The sequence below is a fragment of the Pipistrellus hanaki genome (genome assembly GCF_964339955.1).
Source record: "Pipistrellus hanaki genome assembly, chromosome: 6".
In the NCBI taxonomy this organism is placed as follows: Eukaryota; Metazoa; Chordata; class Mammalia; order Chiroptera; family Vespertilionidae; genus Pipistrellus; species Pipistrellus hanaki.
Genome location: NC_140508.1, coordinates 40,048,386 through 40,064,395, shown reverse-complemented (window position 1 = coordinate 40,064,395; position 16,010 = coordinate 40,048,386). Strand labels below are relative to the sequence as shown.

The 16,010-nt window shown below is 37.3% G+C and overlaps 1 protein-coding gene across 18 annotated transcripts in view; it reads left to right on the top strand.

Moving 5' to 3' along the window:
• TCF4 (transcription factor 4) overlaps nucleotides 1-16,010 on the top strand; it is a gene marked incomplete at its 5' end in the record, with an annotated part of 342,458 nt that overhangs the window by 121,872 nt on the left and 204,576 nt on the right. For all 18 annotated transcript variants that reach the window (XM_084887803.1, XM_084887799.1, XM_084887825.1 and 15 more), the window contains 2 exons: nucleotides 849-910; nucleotides 3,733-3,829. In XM_084887803.1, the coding sequence (XP_084743929.1) occupies nucleotides 849-910; nucleotides 3,733-3,829 (159 nt within the window). The remainder of the gene's footprint in view (nucleotides 1-848; nucleotides 911-3,732; nucleotides 3,830-16,010) is intronic.

Below are 16,010 nucleotides of genomic sequence, written 5' to 3'. Positions count from 1 at the left end.
TGATAACTTAGTTTTTCTATTCTCCCTCCCGAGTACTTGCCACTTGACGCACGGATTGAGCATTCAGCAACTGGTCAGCCTTAGCACACTGCTGCTACAGATTTTAGAAGAACGCTACCTTTTGTGTAGTTCATGCAGATCGCTTCACTCACTGTCACTTATCAAAGTAAAACTTGGACAACTTTAATTTCTGCATCTCAATGCCCAGACTAAGGATCATAGACCAAATGGCCAACTCTATTAAAAAAAAAAAAAAAAAAAAAGACTGAGACAGTTTTGCCTCAACTTAAAAAGCAAAATCCTGATGCCCATGTAGTGCATGGGTAGAAATAGATGACCGAATTCTTTTTTGTCGTGTGTATGTTGCTGCATGTCTGTTGTCTGGAGGGACAAGCTGGGGCTAGAGAATAGAGTATTCAAGAACATTATGACATGGATGCTGCCAGTGTTTGTATGAATATTTACCTGAATGTAGCTTTGTTGTGCTTTTTTTTTTTGTATTAAGGTTGTGTTAGTGTAGTCACACTTATTTTGTCCAAAAGATTTAAATTAAACACACAGTGCAGTTTCATGTCTTTAAAAGTCGAGGCTATGAAACTGCAAAAGATGGAAATACTTTTTATGCTCATACCTCTGGTTCCTGAGGGTCCAGTTCACTTTTTTCGCTGTGAATTTAAATGAGTTAATTTAAGTAGATGGGTCAGAAGCCACTATCATTGTGGTAGCCCCGTGCCTGATTCTTAATTAAAGGCAACAGGAGATTAATTTGAAACATTAATTTAAAAGTGCATACACAAAAAGAAAGAATTATTGCAAGAAAGCCTAAAGAACTTTTCTCTTGTCCCTAGATGTAGAAGACAGAAGTAGCTCAGGGTCCTGGGGGAATGGAGGACATCCAAGCCCGTCCAGGGTAAGTATATCTAATCTCTTCTCCCACATCCAGACATCTCACATATGTAAATTGACAGACCGAAGGTGAGTTTCTCTCAAGCACACACAAAACTGCACAGATATATATGCACACTAAGTTTAATGAGGATCAGCTTGTGTTTGGATTTTCCCCCCCCCCATTCTCTTATTGGATGCTGTTATTGAATTTGACACCTGTTCTACTTCTGCTAACCAGAAGAAAAATCCTTCATTAAATATTTGCCCTTACTTTGCCAGTTATTGATCTAGTATTATAGAAAGTTATTTTTTTTGTAGCTGACACAGCTTTGGACAAAATCCTAGTACTGTATCTCTGGAATATATTGGTGTAAATAGACCACTGAATAATTCTGAAGATGTGGTGTGAAGGACTAGCCTATCAATTTACTCTACATAATAAATCTGTGTTGATTTCACTTTTTGAACATGTTATTATCCCACCGGTAGTTCCTTTGGTTACCAATGAGATTCATTCATTTGTTTGGTCTCAGATTTTTGCTATTCTTTTTCACAGGTTTCCTCCATTATTAATTGGTTGTTAGTTTTGATGTAATGGGATGGTCATGGAATGGGAGGGAAAGAAGTGGTTAGGCCATGAGTGTTTTTGTGTGTATATGACATTGGGCATGTCATGTCACCTCTTTGATCTTCATTTTGATAAAATGAAGAAGTAGAACCAGAGGGACTTTTATGTTCTTTCCTACTTACATAATTTGACTTCACCTGAATCATTTCTAGGCTCTGTAAAATCCATGTCAGTTTTTATAATATGCATATAATGCCCCAAATTAAAAATAGACTTAGAGCCCATAACTGAGCAGACATCGGCAGCTCTCCCAACCAGCTATATAGTTGAAGCATTCTGTAGGGAGCATAACATTTTGCTTTAAGTATCCACATAAATTTGGGGGGAGGGAGGTCTCTGTTTTGGCATAAGAGGCAAGGAAGGTAGGTAATCAAGCTGTCAAAATGAGGACATTTCAGCAAGCCATAGTTACCCATTTTTACCGGTCCTTTGGCCTTGTGGTTCTCACTCTAGTCTTCAGGGTATAGCAGGATCTCTAAGCTTACCAGTAACTTTATTCAGCCCTTGTACCAGCTGTCGAGTTTGACATTCTAATGCATTATATGGTTGGGCTGAGTAAATCTTCCCTCCTCCTCATGTTACAGCCTGCACTTGCAGAAATAAATCCATTCCCTTGACAGCAAGTGTAGGAGATGACAGTGCTTCCCTCCATTGTTTAGTTCATTCAGACTCAATTTCTTATGACTTCTCAGTTTAATACACACAGTACCTTTAAATATATTTCTGAGAACAAGATCCCGTTAGGATCATCCTGAATTTTATTTAGCGTTCATTAACTGTTCTGCCATTCTTTTCAGGGAATGTGCTGGTGAATAATTTGAATCAATATTTTGCTATTTATATTTTCTAAATCGAGGGGGTTTGAATGAGAAATATTATCGTGGTTCACTTGTATCCGTGCAGCCTAAGTCTGTCTCATTTTAAAATGGTGATACTATCAGTTACCTTGCAGTACTATGCAGGGGTTTAAATTAGATAATGTTAAGCTTTTAGAATAAAGGGTGGGACTCTTCATAATAACCAGTATTACTCTTGGTAAAGAATGAGTGAGTGCAAAACCCATGCTGGGTATGTCACATCTTTCTATGCGCTGATTTAGTGAACAGCATTAGATTACAGCATCGTTAATTAATTTCCATAAATGAGGGAAGGCAGTTGAGAATTGGTTTTTTGGAACTTTAAGGTTCCAGTTTTTCTCTCGTGAGGTGACGTTCATTTTCATTTTTCATATATTATCCCTCTTTTTTATGCGAGCATATTCTGCCCTTTGGCTAACATGCCAACTGGCACCTCTGAGTAAATTTGACTTAGTCTTTATGGGCAGTGCAACCAGCTGAACAGAATGACTTTTTTTTTCTTTCATTTTTGCTTACTTAATGCACCTTTGTAGATTGAAATTTGAACCATATAATATACAAGTACATGCTTTACTTTCGTATATGTTACCAATTCCTCCAGGAAAAGTAAGTGACGAGGCAGTTTAAAAACATTATTTTAATTTTAAATTCCTGTTAAAACAATGAGTTGATCTTAACAATGACAAAGTTAATGACTGCTTTAAAAACATTTTTGTGGTACACTTTTTCCAAACCCAGAAGTACTCATTTATGCTAAATTTGTGATGTTCATTCATACATAGTCCTATTATAATAATTTTAATATTCTATGTGTAATTGCTTATGGAATGATCCAGTTCTCTTACAACTACCATAATAATCTATAACAAAACACCGCAATTTCAATATAAAAAACCATGTGTTGCTTTTTCAAAGCCTCTACCTGGGTCTTTCAAAAGCTATTCAATTACAGGCTGTGGGTATTTTATCTTCTAGTACAACCTTGCTCTTTAAAGAAAAACAATGTAGGCCTATCAAAATAATAACTTAATATTTACAATATGTTTTATGTTGGGTGATTTGCATGCACTATTTCATTTAAACACTTCAATAATTTCATGCCAGTTGATTCAGTTATTATTGTTCCCTAGATTTCACAACAATTATGAAGAAAATTTGAACTCTGCAGACTGTAAAGCCCTGTCTTAACTACTGCACCTGTGAAAATTCAGGTTCCTTATAATGAGGTTCCTGTGTCAGAATGGTGGATTTTATTTCTTTGGGTCAGAGAAGTCTCGCTAGTGGGTAATTTATGTGCTGATTTTGCTCATGTAAAATTGAATTAGATAATGTATCTAAGTGCTGTTGTTTTATTTACAGAACTATGGAGATGGGACTCCCTATGACCACATGACCAGCAGGGACCTTGGGTCACATGACAATCTCTCTCCACCTTTTGTCAATTCCAGAATACAAAGTAAGATGAACTTTAAATTAATGTGGCTTTTTTTTTTTTTTTTGAATGACTATGTTTTATCATGCGAGGAAGAACAAAAACCCAGACAGATGTCCTGTTTTTAGGAACTTGGATTTTTAGTCAGTTCTCTATAGTAGTTTTAAATTGGAGGGAAATATTGATAGTTTGTGCTTGGTAATAACACATGAAGAACTAAGTTTCATTAGTATGTGGAATTACGGAATTTCATGCAATCTACAAAAATTTTGTCTTCCTTAGATACTAAGCATTTACTACAATTTCAATAATGAAGTAGTAGTACTTTCTAAGTAAAGGTTGATGAAATAAGAAGTGGTGAATATTTAAAATAAAAATGTATTTTATGCCTGCTCATTGGCAATGAGATATAGTCAGTATTAACTGTGAATTATATTAATAGGGTTATGGAAACTCCTTTAATAATTCATAGAGGTTTACTGTGTTTAAGTCAGAGTAGTGCCTTCACGTTGAATTGTAAAATCTGGTTGTGTGTTGATCAAGGGGTGAACTTTAGTGCTAGTGGTCTAGGCAGGCATCATCCTACTCCACTGAGAACAAGCTGTGTGTCGTTTGAGACAGTCTGCGAGCTCCTTGCATGCCCTTTCTACTGATCAGTCTAGTTTTCTGCTTTTACTAGCCTGTGGGGTGTTTGTTTAACAGCAGTAACTTAAGCAATGAAAAGAATTCATAATGGCTTAAGAGGTCTCAATAGCTGGTTATTTTATTTTCGATTGAAAAAATAATATTTGTTCTAGTAAAATGTGAGTTTTTAACAATATTAGTAAACCTCTCAACTTGGCCAAATATTTTTTTTAAGAATCCTCAACAAATGAAGTTGAATTTTTGGTGCAAGAGAAACATATAGCCATACTTATACCATTCTGAAACCATAATGGCAAATGCTTTTAAAGAATGTCCCTATTTTCAAGCCTTGTAACTACCCGAAAATAAGACAGTGTCTTATATTAATTTTTTCTCCCAAAGTTGTGCTAGGTCTTATTTTCAGGGGATGTCTTATCTTTCCATGCGCTAGGTCTTATTTTCGGAGGATGTCTTATTTTCGGGGAAACACGGTATACTCGTTATTTAAGGGGTAGATAGTCCTTGAATCTGCCTTTTGAACTTTAAGGGTTCCAAACTCCCTCAAATCACATTAAATCCATCTGAGGAATTTCATATATTTATCATAAAATAGACAAAAAAGAGAAATACTAGCAATTTATTTTTAATGTGCAATATTATATATTGTGCCCTTACGTGTCATCCCAACTTTGACAGTCACAACATTCTCTTTGATCAAAGGATATTATTCTATTTGTGCTTTTTTAACTTTGAAATGGTAAATATATATGTGTATGTTTTAACTTTATAGATAAAACTGGAATCCCAGTTTTTCATCAGATGTTGATAGGAAGATACAACACAATTTCCTGTTTACAGGATGTACAGATGCAGATGGCTAATATATTTATCAACTTAAAGGTGAAAAAACAACTCTAGACACTTCAGTATAGTAGTAATAATTTTAAATTCTAATGCCACTGCTTCTCATCTCATCCTCACCCAACTTCATAACATAGAGAGAAAAAATAATTTGAAAATAAAAATCTTGAGAAGTAGCATTTAAAGAGTATATGAAAGAACTTCCTTAGTAGCTTCTAAAACTGTCCTCTGACAAGGTAAAGTAAGTAAAATAGAATAAATAAATTATGATTAATATTTAGAAATTCCAGTAATCTACATTTAAAAAGTTTTCCTAAAGAACAACTTGATAAATTAATTTTATAGAATATGCTAAGCGATGCAAAGATAGTAAATAATTATTGTTCCTTTGTCCTTTCGGGCAACTGTTTTAACAACCAAAATTCATTTTTCAACCCAAATAATATTTAAAATGTAAGAGGATGATTGTCTAGAGCTAGAGGGGAGAGTTCTTTTCACTTAGCTGTTGTTTAAGCTGAAAGTCTATGTCAGCTGTGCTCTTTTATCCCGTCTGCCCTCCTTCCCATTAAACTCTTAAATATGGAGGCCAAGACAGTCTCCTGCATTGTGATAGGAAATGCTACTATGTCCGGAGGCTCCCACCCACTGTTCCCAATGAAAGGCCTTCTCTGTTAGATAAGCTGTCTGGTCTGAAACATGGCTCTTTATTGTTTACAAACTGCTACATTTTCCACCTCAAGCAGATTTTTGCACAGAAAAGAATTGTGCTTGGGCTAAATGGTTTATCTGACATTAACGGTGCAGTGTCAGATTGGGGTCAGGGAAGTCACCCTCAGAGTGAGAGGGCACAGTGCTGTGTGCAAAAAAGGAAAAGGAGAGAAAAAGACATTTAAGTAACTATGAAATACCTTGCATTTTTAGTTGGGAAAAGAATTTTTAAGAAATAGTTTTATAAAACTGACCACCAAGCTACATTAAAAACTCTTCCCACCCTTATAATTTCTCACATCCCAAACGCCTTCTTGACTGGTTTGAGTATCTCCGAGCCAGATTCGGGAACAAAGATTCTCATTGATTTTGCTCAAGCTGCTGTTTATTTAAAATGAAACCACTTTTGAGATGAGCGATGCTTGGTGTTAAGTTGCATCTTAACAAAGAGAAGGTAGGTCATTTTCAAGAAATTAAAGGCAGGCAGCTTACAGAGGGAGACCAAAACACAAAGTAAGATCTATGTCATTAACGTAGAGAACAATTTAAACTCATAAACTATATGGTATATTCTAATCTGTTCTTTGTGTCCAAATATTCACTCTGTGTTATAATCTTTGTGGAAGTTCTTATTCTATCCAAAGAAGTTATTAGATTTTAATATAAGTTTTGACAATACTCCTGTATCCATTCTTAGAATGTTTAGTTTTCATTAATTACAAAGATTTCTTTACATGTCAGAGACTTAATTCTACTATGATGTCACATTAGAGTAAAAGCTATAGCATTAGAAATAAATCAGCCACTTTATTGGACCAGATTCTCTATTGTCAAATCAATCAAGCCTATAACTGAATTAGGCGTCTGCTACAGAAATAAGTGACACTAATTTTACGGGAAAGAGTTATTAACTGCAGATGACCTTATTTTTTTTTTCTTTTGTAAACTGTTCACTTAGTGAAATTTAGTTTATTACAAGTAAAGAAAAAAGTAATGTACCATTTTCTCCTTTTGGAGGTAAATGAATATTGCATATTTTGTTCTTTATGGCACTCCACTATTTTGGAAAAATGATGCAGGAATTGGTAACATTTGCTCATAAACTCTTTTATGCTAATAAAACACTTTATTACAATTCGGAACTTAGATATTTTACACCAATGATTTTGAATAAATGTTATAATTTTTTGTAATATAATACTAATGTTTGGCAGCAAAATAATAAAATTCAATTTACTTGTGTATCTTTTTTATGAAAAAATGGGTCATAATTTATTAGATTAATAGAGTGACTCCATTAATTTACTCTTTTAAAAATAAGCTTTCATGTCTGAATATAGTGCCCTATTTAATAGTTTATGAATCCCTGAAGTAGAAATAAACAAATGAACACAAGAGCACTTATTATGCTAGAAGAGTTAATGACATTTCTTGGTTTATAACCAAGGTTGCACTCTGTAATTTGAGTTGCCATACAGAGTTTTGGAAGTTGATATCATGTACATCCTTTAAAGAAGAACACAATTAAAGCAGATAAAACACCAAGCCCCCAAATTTGTTCTTTGGAAAAGTAAATGTGCATGACTTTTCGTTTTTCCTTTGGTGTGGGTGAGTATGGAGGAGTTGAGAGGTTTAAACATCAAGTCACAGAGTTGACTGCCTGCATTGACCAATTGATGAACTATTCTACCTGGCATTTTCTGAGTCCCTAGCTCATTGCTTTTATTCGGCTAGTTTGCATTTTTATCTGTTTGATTTTTCTGTGTCCTTTTTTGGTACTGAAGAGAAAGTAAATCACTTCTTTCTTATGACTACTTGTGATTATTAATGGCTAAAGGCCTGGTACATGAATTTGTGCACCAGTGGGGTCCCTAGGCCTGGCCTGCAGAATTAGGCTGAGACCAGCTCTCCAACATCCCACGAGGGGTCCCAGATTGTGAGAAGGCACAGGTCAGGCCCAGGGACTCCACCAGTGTATGATCGGAGCTGGGGAGGAATGCAGGAGGTTGCCTAGCCAGGGAGGGACAGTGGGAGGGCTCCAAGATGTGTCTGGCCCATCTCGCTCAGTACAGATCTGCCGGGCCCCAGTAGCAAGCTAACTTACCGTTTGGAGTGTCTGTCCCCTTGTGATCAGTGCACATCATAGTGATTGGTCGACCGGTTGACTGTCTGTCCCTGGTGTTCAGTGCGTGTCATAGTGATTGGTTGACTGGTCGACTGTCTGTCTCTTGGTGGTCAGTGCATATCATAGCGAGCAGTTGAGAGGCCTTAGTATATCATTAGCATTTTATGCTTTGATTGAACGGATGACTGGATGACCGGACACTTTAGGATATTAGGCTTTTATTATATAGGATAATATTGTACACCTGACCTGTTGGAAACTGTTTGCTGCAGTTTTAAGTAGTTAGATGAAACCTATATATCGATAGATGGTCAGTGGGTGGCTTTCAGAATATGTCATTCAGACCGAGAGGCAATGGGTCTGAGTCTTGCTTTTAATAGAACTATATGCTATAGAATAGTTTGAAATTCCTGGCAAGAACTATATGCAGAGAGTACGTATTTTTAAAACTTTACCCTCTGTTTTATTTTTGCCAAGCATTAAACTTTTGTAGGTAATTATTTGTCCAAATACTTTTACAATAGTATGCAATATATTTTCCAGCTAAAACGTTTTGATCCAAGGAAGGATCTTAGGATGCATTTTTCTTCTATTGTTCCAGAGCCTTAATTGAAAACCAGATTGTTTTGAGTGAACAAGTTGCCAATAAGATTATAGACATGCATTTGGTAACTGCAGGATGTGAAAAGTGATACTTTTGTATGGTTGGGTGCAGCTTAGTTCAACATCAGCTGCTGTGTTTTTACATGTCTCTCTGTGAATGGTTCGGTTTCCTTATTGTGGTGTTTGGTTCCCATCCCACTAATGGCACTCTCTCTATCCGTGCACTAAGTAATTTCCCACCATAGAGTCACTGGTTTCTAAACCAGCTCAGTGGAACATTTTACTGTAGGAATAGATCTAGGTTTCAGGCATAACTGAAGAAAGCTGCTGGCTTATAGGATGACCTTTGCATCTCATCTGGGTTAGCGGTTGATATTTTGATTTGGTTACTGTGGTCATATTGTGACAGCTGCTAGCTCATTATAATTCAGTTCCACCGCACCGTTTGCCTAGCAGGAATATTTAGGTTTGTATTACTTCAAAGTGTTTATGGCTGCCCTGAGTTTAGCCCAGCCTAAAGGTGAAGTGTTGTGAGTTTTTTCAAATCCCAGCGGCAGAGGCTAGCGGCACAGTCTTCTTGTAAAACGGCAAATGTGAGTAGAAGCTAATACAGGAGTGTTTCTTTTCCTTATAAAACTGCAACTGCCCAAGGATGAGGCCCTTATAGGAAAGCTGTTTTGAAAACTTGAACCTACAAAGGAAAAGAATGACCACAAGAAACATCGGTGTTTTTTTGTTGTTGTTTGTTTGTTTGTTTAAAGCATTGGTAAGATTTAAAGTGATGTCTTGGTCGGGTTTCTTTTTCCATGCAGGAATATAAATATAGAAATAAATAAAAGACCTGTGCAATAATGGCAATTACTGGATGTTCAAAAGTGCCAGAGGTCAAATAATATTTTAGTAACTTCATAAAATGGAATTGTGAACATGGATGTCAGCTTTAGAAATTTCAGTTCACATAGAAAGTATTCTGAAGTTAGAGAGTGATACCTTGCAAGTCCATTGGTAAAGACCTGTCTGTGCATTTTCACTGTCTTTTTTTAAGGGCACTTTTTAGCTTGAGATTATGTTGATATCATCCGTTATCTGTTGGACTGATACTGTCACAAGCAATATCTGAGTGAAGAAATGTTTAAAGTGGCCTTATTTTTGGTAGTTTTTTTGTTTGCTTGGGAGTTTACTTATTTTAATATATTAAATTTAAAATGCCTTTCCAAAATATTAACAAATAAGACTATTTTAAGTGTCATCCTGTTAGCATGGATGGCTTTATTAGTGCTGACTCTGAAGTAAGCCTGGGACTCAGAACAACTTTTCTCTGTTTTGCTACAAATGCCTATGGGTCCCCACTTAGCCACTTTTTGGGTCTTTAAGTTAAAAGTGGGACAGACCCATTGATTGATCTTTAGGTGTGCCATTTCATCTTTATATTGTATTTTATCTTTAGAGGTATTGATCATTCTTTCTAATCCATTTGTCTCTCTTTTATTTTACCTTCAAGTAATTTTGCTAGTGATATATTTTCCAAATGTGATTTTTAAGGCCTGATTCAAATGGATATTTCTTTTGTACCTTCACTCATTCCAACTCTGTAGTTAAGATATTTAATTGATTAAGGATATGATAATAACCTGTTAAGTCACATCACCAGGAGAAAAGTGTTATGCATGGACCAGCCTTTGGCACAGAGCTGAAGGACCTCCGTAAATGGCTGTTGAATGGTGTCATTCATGAATAAAGCAGGAATCAGATTATATATATATATATATATATATATATATATATATATATATTAAGCCCTTAGTGAAAAGTCCATAAATTAAAGTCGGGCTTACATGTTAGCTATAAGAGCCAGCTATAGAAATCAAGTCTATGGTATTGTATCCTTGACTGGACAGAATTTTTCCTATTGTCAGGAAACAGACCTTATTACAGTGTGATAGATTTCAGTTTTCAGTTAACAAACCACAGATAATCTTACTTATAAAAGAAAATAAGCAAAATCAATATTTATTGAAAGTCTACTGAACAAGTGTGTTTCCAGTATTCAGATAACTTATTTCCTCTTGTCCAATTAATAACCATTTCTGTTCCTCTTTCACTGGTCTCATTTCCTTTTCATTCAGCTGCCTACTCTAGAATGTAGCACATTTAATGCTGTGATAAACATTTTTATAGTCAAAATAGGTGGACTAAACCAGGTTTTATAAAATTGAGAAGAACTGATGCCAAAAAAATGTTACTTGAAACAGCAGTTAATAGAAAAGTATAGATCTTTTAAATACCAGAAACGTAGTGACCTTAAGAGTAAATAAACCCTTTTAGATTCCAGTAAAAGTAAAAAGCAGTTTGTATCAGGTAGGAATGCTTTTGCTTGGAAGTAATGGAAAATGTGACAAATGGTGGCTTCAGAATGCCGGTTCTCTTACTAGGAGCCTGGGACCCAGAGCCTCTTCTTGAATTGGTTTGCAGCCCAGTGAAGGCAGGGTTGGTGTCTGCAGTTCTTTTGTCCTTTTCCTCATTGTCTCAGGGTGACCAGTGCAGCTTCAGTGCCCACACTTGACCCCGAAAGAAGTTGGGAAAGGTGAGAACAGCCAGGGCCATCCGCAGCTGCAGAGTTTTGGTGGGGGTAAGAGAACATACACAATAGCCTCTACACAACCCATGGAAAAAGACAGAAAATGAGCATGTGTACAGGGCTTAGCAATGTAAGGGTTTATTTCATTTATTTTAAGAGAAAGTATAATTTTCAACGTAACAGTTTTAAAAATTAAGAACAGAGCTTTAACTTCCATGTAATAAGCAAAATATAAAAATGGATCTCAACTCTGAATTCTGGCCAGCAAGTTAGGGAGAAAGACATGAAGAAGGGATGGAGTAGACAAAAAGGTAGTATTGCAATGAGGAGCAAAGAGAAAGTACAGGATTGAGAGTCATGCATGGGTAGAAGGAGTCTGAGGCGTGCTGTTCTCCTTTCAATGCCAAGGCCTTTGCCTTCCTTGTCCTCATCCCTTGAGGTTGGCAGCACCTAGCCAGCATCAACCTCTTAACATCCGAATCACCTAGAACCTTCACGTTCAGGTCTCTGGTGTGAGTGCTCGCCATGTTATCCAGGTCACGTGGGCAGCAGGCCCATAGCTCCAGCCACCAGTCCCCTCGGTGGCCTTTGGCGTAGCCTTTGGTCAGTGCCCACCCCCACAGCCTCCTGCCGCAGCCATTCAGAGCCGGGCTGGAGCAGCAAGGCCCCAGCAGGTGCCACTCTGAGTGACAGGCAGCGATTGTTCCCTCGCACCGCTGCCAAATGGCCTCCCGGGAACTTATTTCCAACAACCTGCCATCTTATCCCGAAGCACTAGACAAGAATGCCCACTGACGGGGGCAAAAAAGCCCTCAATTTTGTTTTTAATATGTACACAGTTATGTTCTTTGTTCTTTAATGTGGAGGGCTGGTGTGGCCAAAAAACAACATTTAATTTTAGTCAACATGCCAACACTGCATGAAATTGTAGTGAGAGCTGGATCCAACTTTTGGCCAGAAGTTCCCCACCCTCTGCCCCACACAGTCATGCCTGACTCAGCCACTGAGGACGTAGGCAGGGGGAGGGGCCGTCTATCATTAATTAAAGGTAAGCTGGATGCGAAATGAAATGTGCCATCTTTATTTAATAACGAAGTTTTTCTCTACGTTTTTCATTGGCACAATGGTTTCTTTGGATTTTGCATAAGCTTGACACCTAAAATATGCCTGTGATAGACAGCAGTAAGCAGTGAACACAATTCTCGCCTGATCCTTGGACAGGGGATTGAAACACTACATTTCTCAAACCCCTCATTGGCCATCAGCTCCCGGAGACACATCAGGGCAGTTACAGGGTCTGTGAACCTAATCTTTATGGAGGAATGTATCTTTCCTCAGTGCTCTATTGACCGCCAATACAAATAAGCCTGTTTTCTTTGCTCACATCATGAGGACCAAAGGAGCAAGGGACCTCAGTCGTTAGCTCTACAAGTCTTGAGAGGCATCATGGAATAATGATGGGGTCACTGTGGTCTTAGACTTGGCTGTTTCACCTCAAGGTGACTGGGACTTTGGACGCATTTCTCATGAGCCCCAAGTTCCACATTTCTGAGATGAAGACAGTGGTATCTGCCACACCTTTCCCCCTCCCCCCCATAGTCACTGTGAGCAGTGCGATAAAGTGACAGACATTGGAATAACTGCTCTGCTCTCTGACTGTAATCTTAGGGAACTGCAAAGTTACACATTGGTACTCTGTCTCTTTGGTCTGTAATTAATTTTTAAAAAAATCTATATTGGGTGGTAGCAGTTTTAAAACACCTTGCTTTCTAATGAGATTGGAACAGAAGGCAAGAACAGGTGGAGATAGCATAGAATATTCAGTTCTCTAAACATCAAGACCAAATGGAAAGATTTCTTTTTTAGCCAAAACAGTAATCCTATAAAACGAGTACCTCTTTTGGGACAACTATGTTGAATTCAGATGTGTCCCTTCGTGAAATGTTTTCCTCCAGAGATATTTTGCTCCAACTTAAACGTTCTCAGGTTTCATTGTTCACTTGGCTAAAAACACCTTGGTGTGGTGCTCGAGTGGTGACAAGTTGAGATTTTTCTGCCTGCATTGTGGGTCTTCTGAATAATGGGGTAACCATCAGGAGGGATGCTTTTCAACAAGGAGATACTGTTACGCACCTTCCATGTTCTCAGGAAGGTGCTGGAGACGGTCTTCTTCCATTTCAGTTCATTTTTCTCCAGAGACGCTTGGCAAAGGGTATTGCCTCTGTATGTGATTAGTTGTTGTTTTTTGTTGTTTTTTTCCCCCCTTTACTCCCAAAGTTTTCCGAGTCTTTCCTACGTAACTGTGTATAATTATTTAGTAGGAAGAAATATTTAGTGGATGCCATTTTATTTCCTTCTGCAGAATATCAGGCCTACTGACCAGCAGTTGCAAAATGTATGGAGCATAGATTGGGATTAAATTGAATTTATTCCTAAACACTTAATAGATAGGGCCCAAACGTTTTTCATCTTCTCAACTCCTCAGTTCCTTGACACGTATTTATCAATAGGAAAAACTGTAAGGAAGTTTCACTTTAAATTGGTGTAAAATATAACTGGCTATTTTGTTTGTTTAAAATAAAACATTTACAACTTTTCTATAGATTGGAAACCCCACCAAAGCCCTAATATGGGGAAAGTGGAGGATGATGGGCTGAACAAGGGTTGTTTTCAGTTGGGAGTTGGTTAGACCTTGAGCAAATTTTAGTGCTTTGTTGGAATTTCTCATTTGAGTAGTTGCTTTGTGTTTAAACGAAGACACTTAAATTCAGTTACTGTGAATTATTATTATATCTACTTTTATTTTATCTAGACTGTTTCTCTGTTTATTGCATCTGACCACTTTGGCAAAAGTGTTATGCAAACTTGAGAGTCACGTAGCGAATTTTGGCAAAAAGTGGAAGTGATTAATTAAATGCCATCCCCTCATGGGCCATATAAAAGCTGAATGAAGTAGACAGTGTAATATCTGATAACATTTGGTGGAGACAAAACAAGAGAAGGATAAGAAAGAGACACACAAAAAGCTAATTTTACAAGTATGATTTTCTGGCATTGTATTATCACATTAAAGTGGCTGCCTTAGTCTGAAATTACAGGGTTACTAATTGCTCTTGCCTTTTCCTCACCAAGCCGTACTCTTAACAGTTCAGTAACCAAATCTGAATTCTTTGGATGCAAGCATAAACTCTTTATGTGTAACTGATTGTACTTAATTAGGCAATACCAAATTATTGGTGACTCTGTCTCCTTCAGAACTTTCTGAGTGATTGGTAATGAGCACAATAACCATATTTTTGGAAGCCTTAAACATTGGTCTCCTGACAGGATCAAATTCATACTTTATATTGCATGTGGTGTGTTTTTTATTCATTGTGGATTTCCCTTTTCTATATTTATTGATGATCTCACAAATAATATTTGGAAATTGAAATGCATGAGCATAGAATACTTGAAATGTTTTTGGCAGACTACTATTATAGCTGTAGTAGTTAAGGGTAAATACGGACCTACTGAACGGTAGGTAGTGTGCTGAGTAATCTTTTTGTGATCTTGGACAAGCCATTTTTCACTTTGATCCAGTTTCCTTATTTCAGAGAAGTAACCCATGGAGATATGGCCGATGGGAAGAAAGATCTTTGAAATTTTTTGTTACTTCAAGAATAAAATGGTTCTAAATATGTACAATTTTGTAATTGTATTTTTCATTCAAACTTTCATATATACAGTTTGAACACTAAATTGAAAATAAAAGAGAAGAAAGCAACCTTGCTCATAGTCTTTTAAAGGCCTTTTAACAGTTAATGAGATTTTGCCCCATAGCCTCATGAGTTCCATTTAGTTCTGAAATAAAAATTTACGGCTGTTCTCTCAGCTGAGCTGATACAAGTTTAAGGGTAGAATTGCCTTCACACCTGCTCTAGCATAAAAAGAAGCCTCTATGTGACTTCTTTAAAATATTCACAGAGCAGAATAAGAAAGAGAACTCACTATTCCTACCATTGTAACTAAACAGTAATGCAAACAAGAAGGCAGCTGCTCTATAAATTAGCTCTAACATGCTGATATTGTTCACACCTAGATGCCCTCCTTAAGTTACCTGCATTCCTCAAGGTAGAATGTGGCTGCAGAAATGTAGTTGGTTGCAAAGACAGTGGATCAACATTAACACTGGCAAGTGTACATGTGGGAAAATCTTTGCATTTGCTAGGCCATTTAGCTGTTCAAGTCATGGTCCGTTAGGCAGAAGTACAATGGCTTTTCTGAGTGCTCTAGTTAAGGGGCAGGATGGGTAAAGTGGTGTACACTTAGGTGGATAATTAATAATTAGTGTAGGCTTGGAAGGCTGTAATATAATATATAAATTTCAACACCTGTTAAAGTGTTATCGGACCAGGTCACCTTTTCTTACAATGAAGGGGTATTCCTCCCTATAGAGCAGGGGTCTTCAAACTACGGCCCGCGGGCCACATGCAGCCCCCAGGGGAGTCTGATCCTGTCCGCCAGGTTTTTTGGGCAGTGAGCGCAGCCAAGGTGTTACAGTAGGAATTAGTAGTTCATATAGGCCGGCCCTCCAGCTCTCTGAGGGACCGTGATCTGGCCCCCACTTTAAAAAGTTTGAGGACCCCTGCTATAGAAAAAGAAAGTGCTCCCAGTACATGGGAAAAGATTGATGACTAAGGGAGGGCAGGTCTTGATAGAAAACC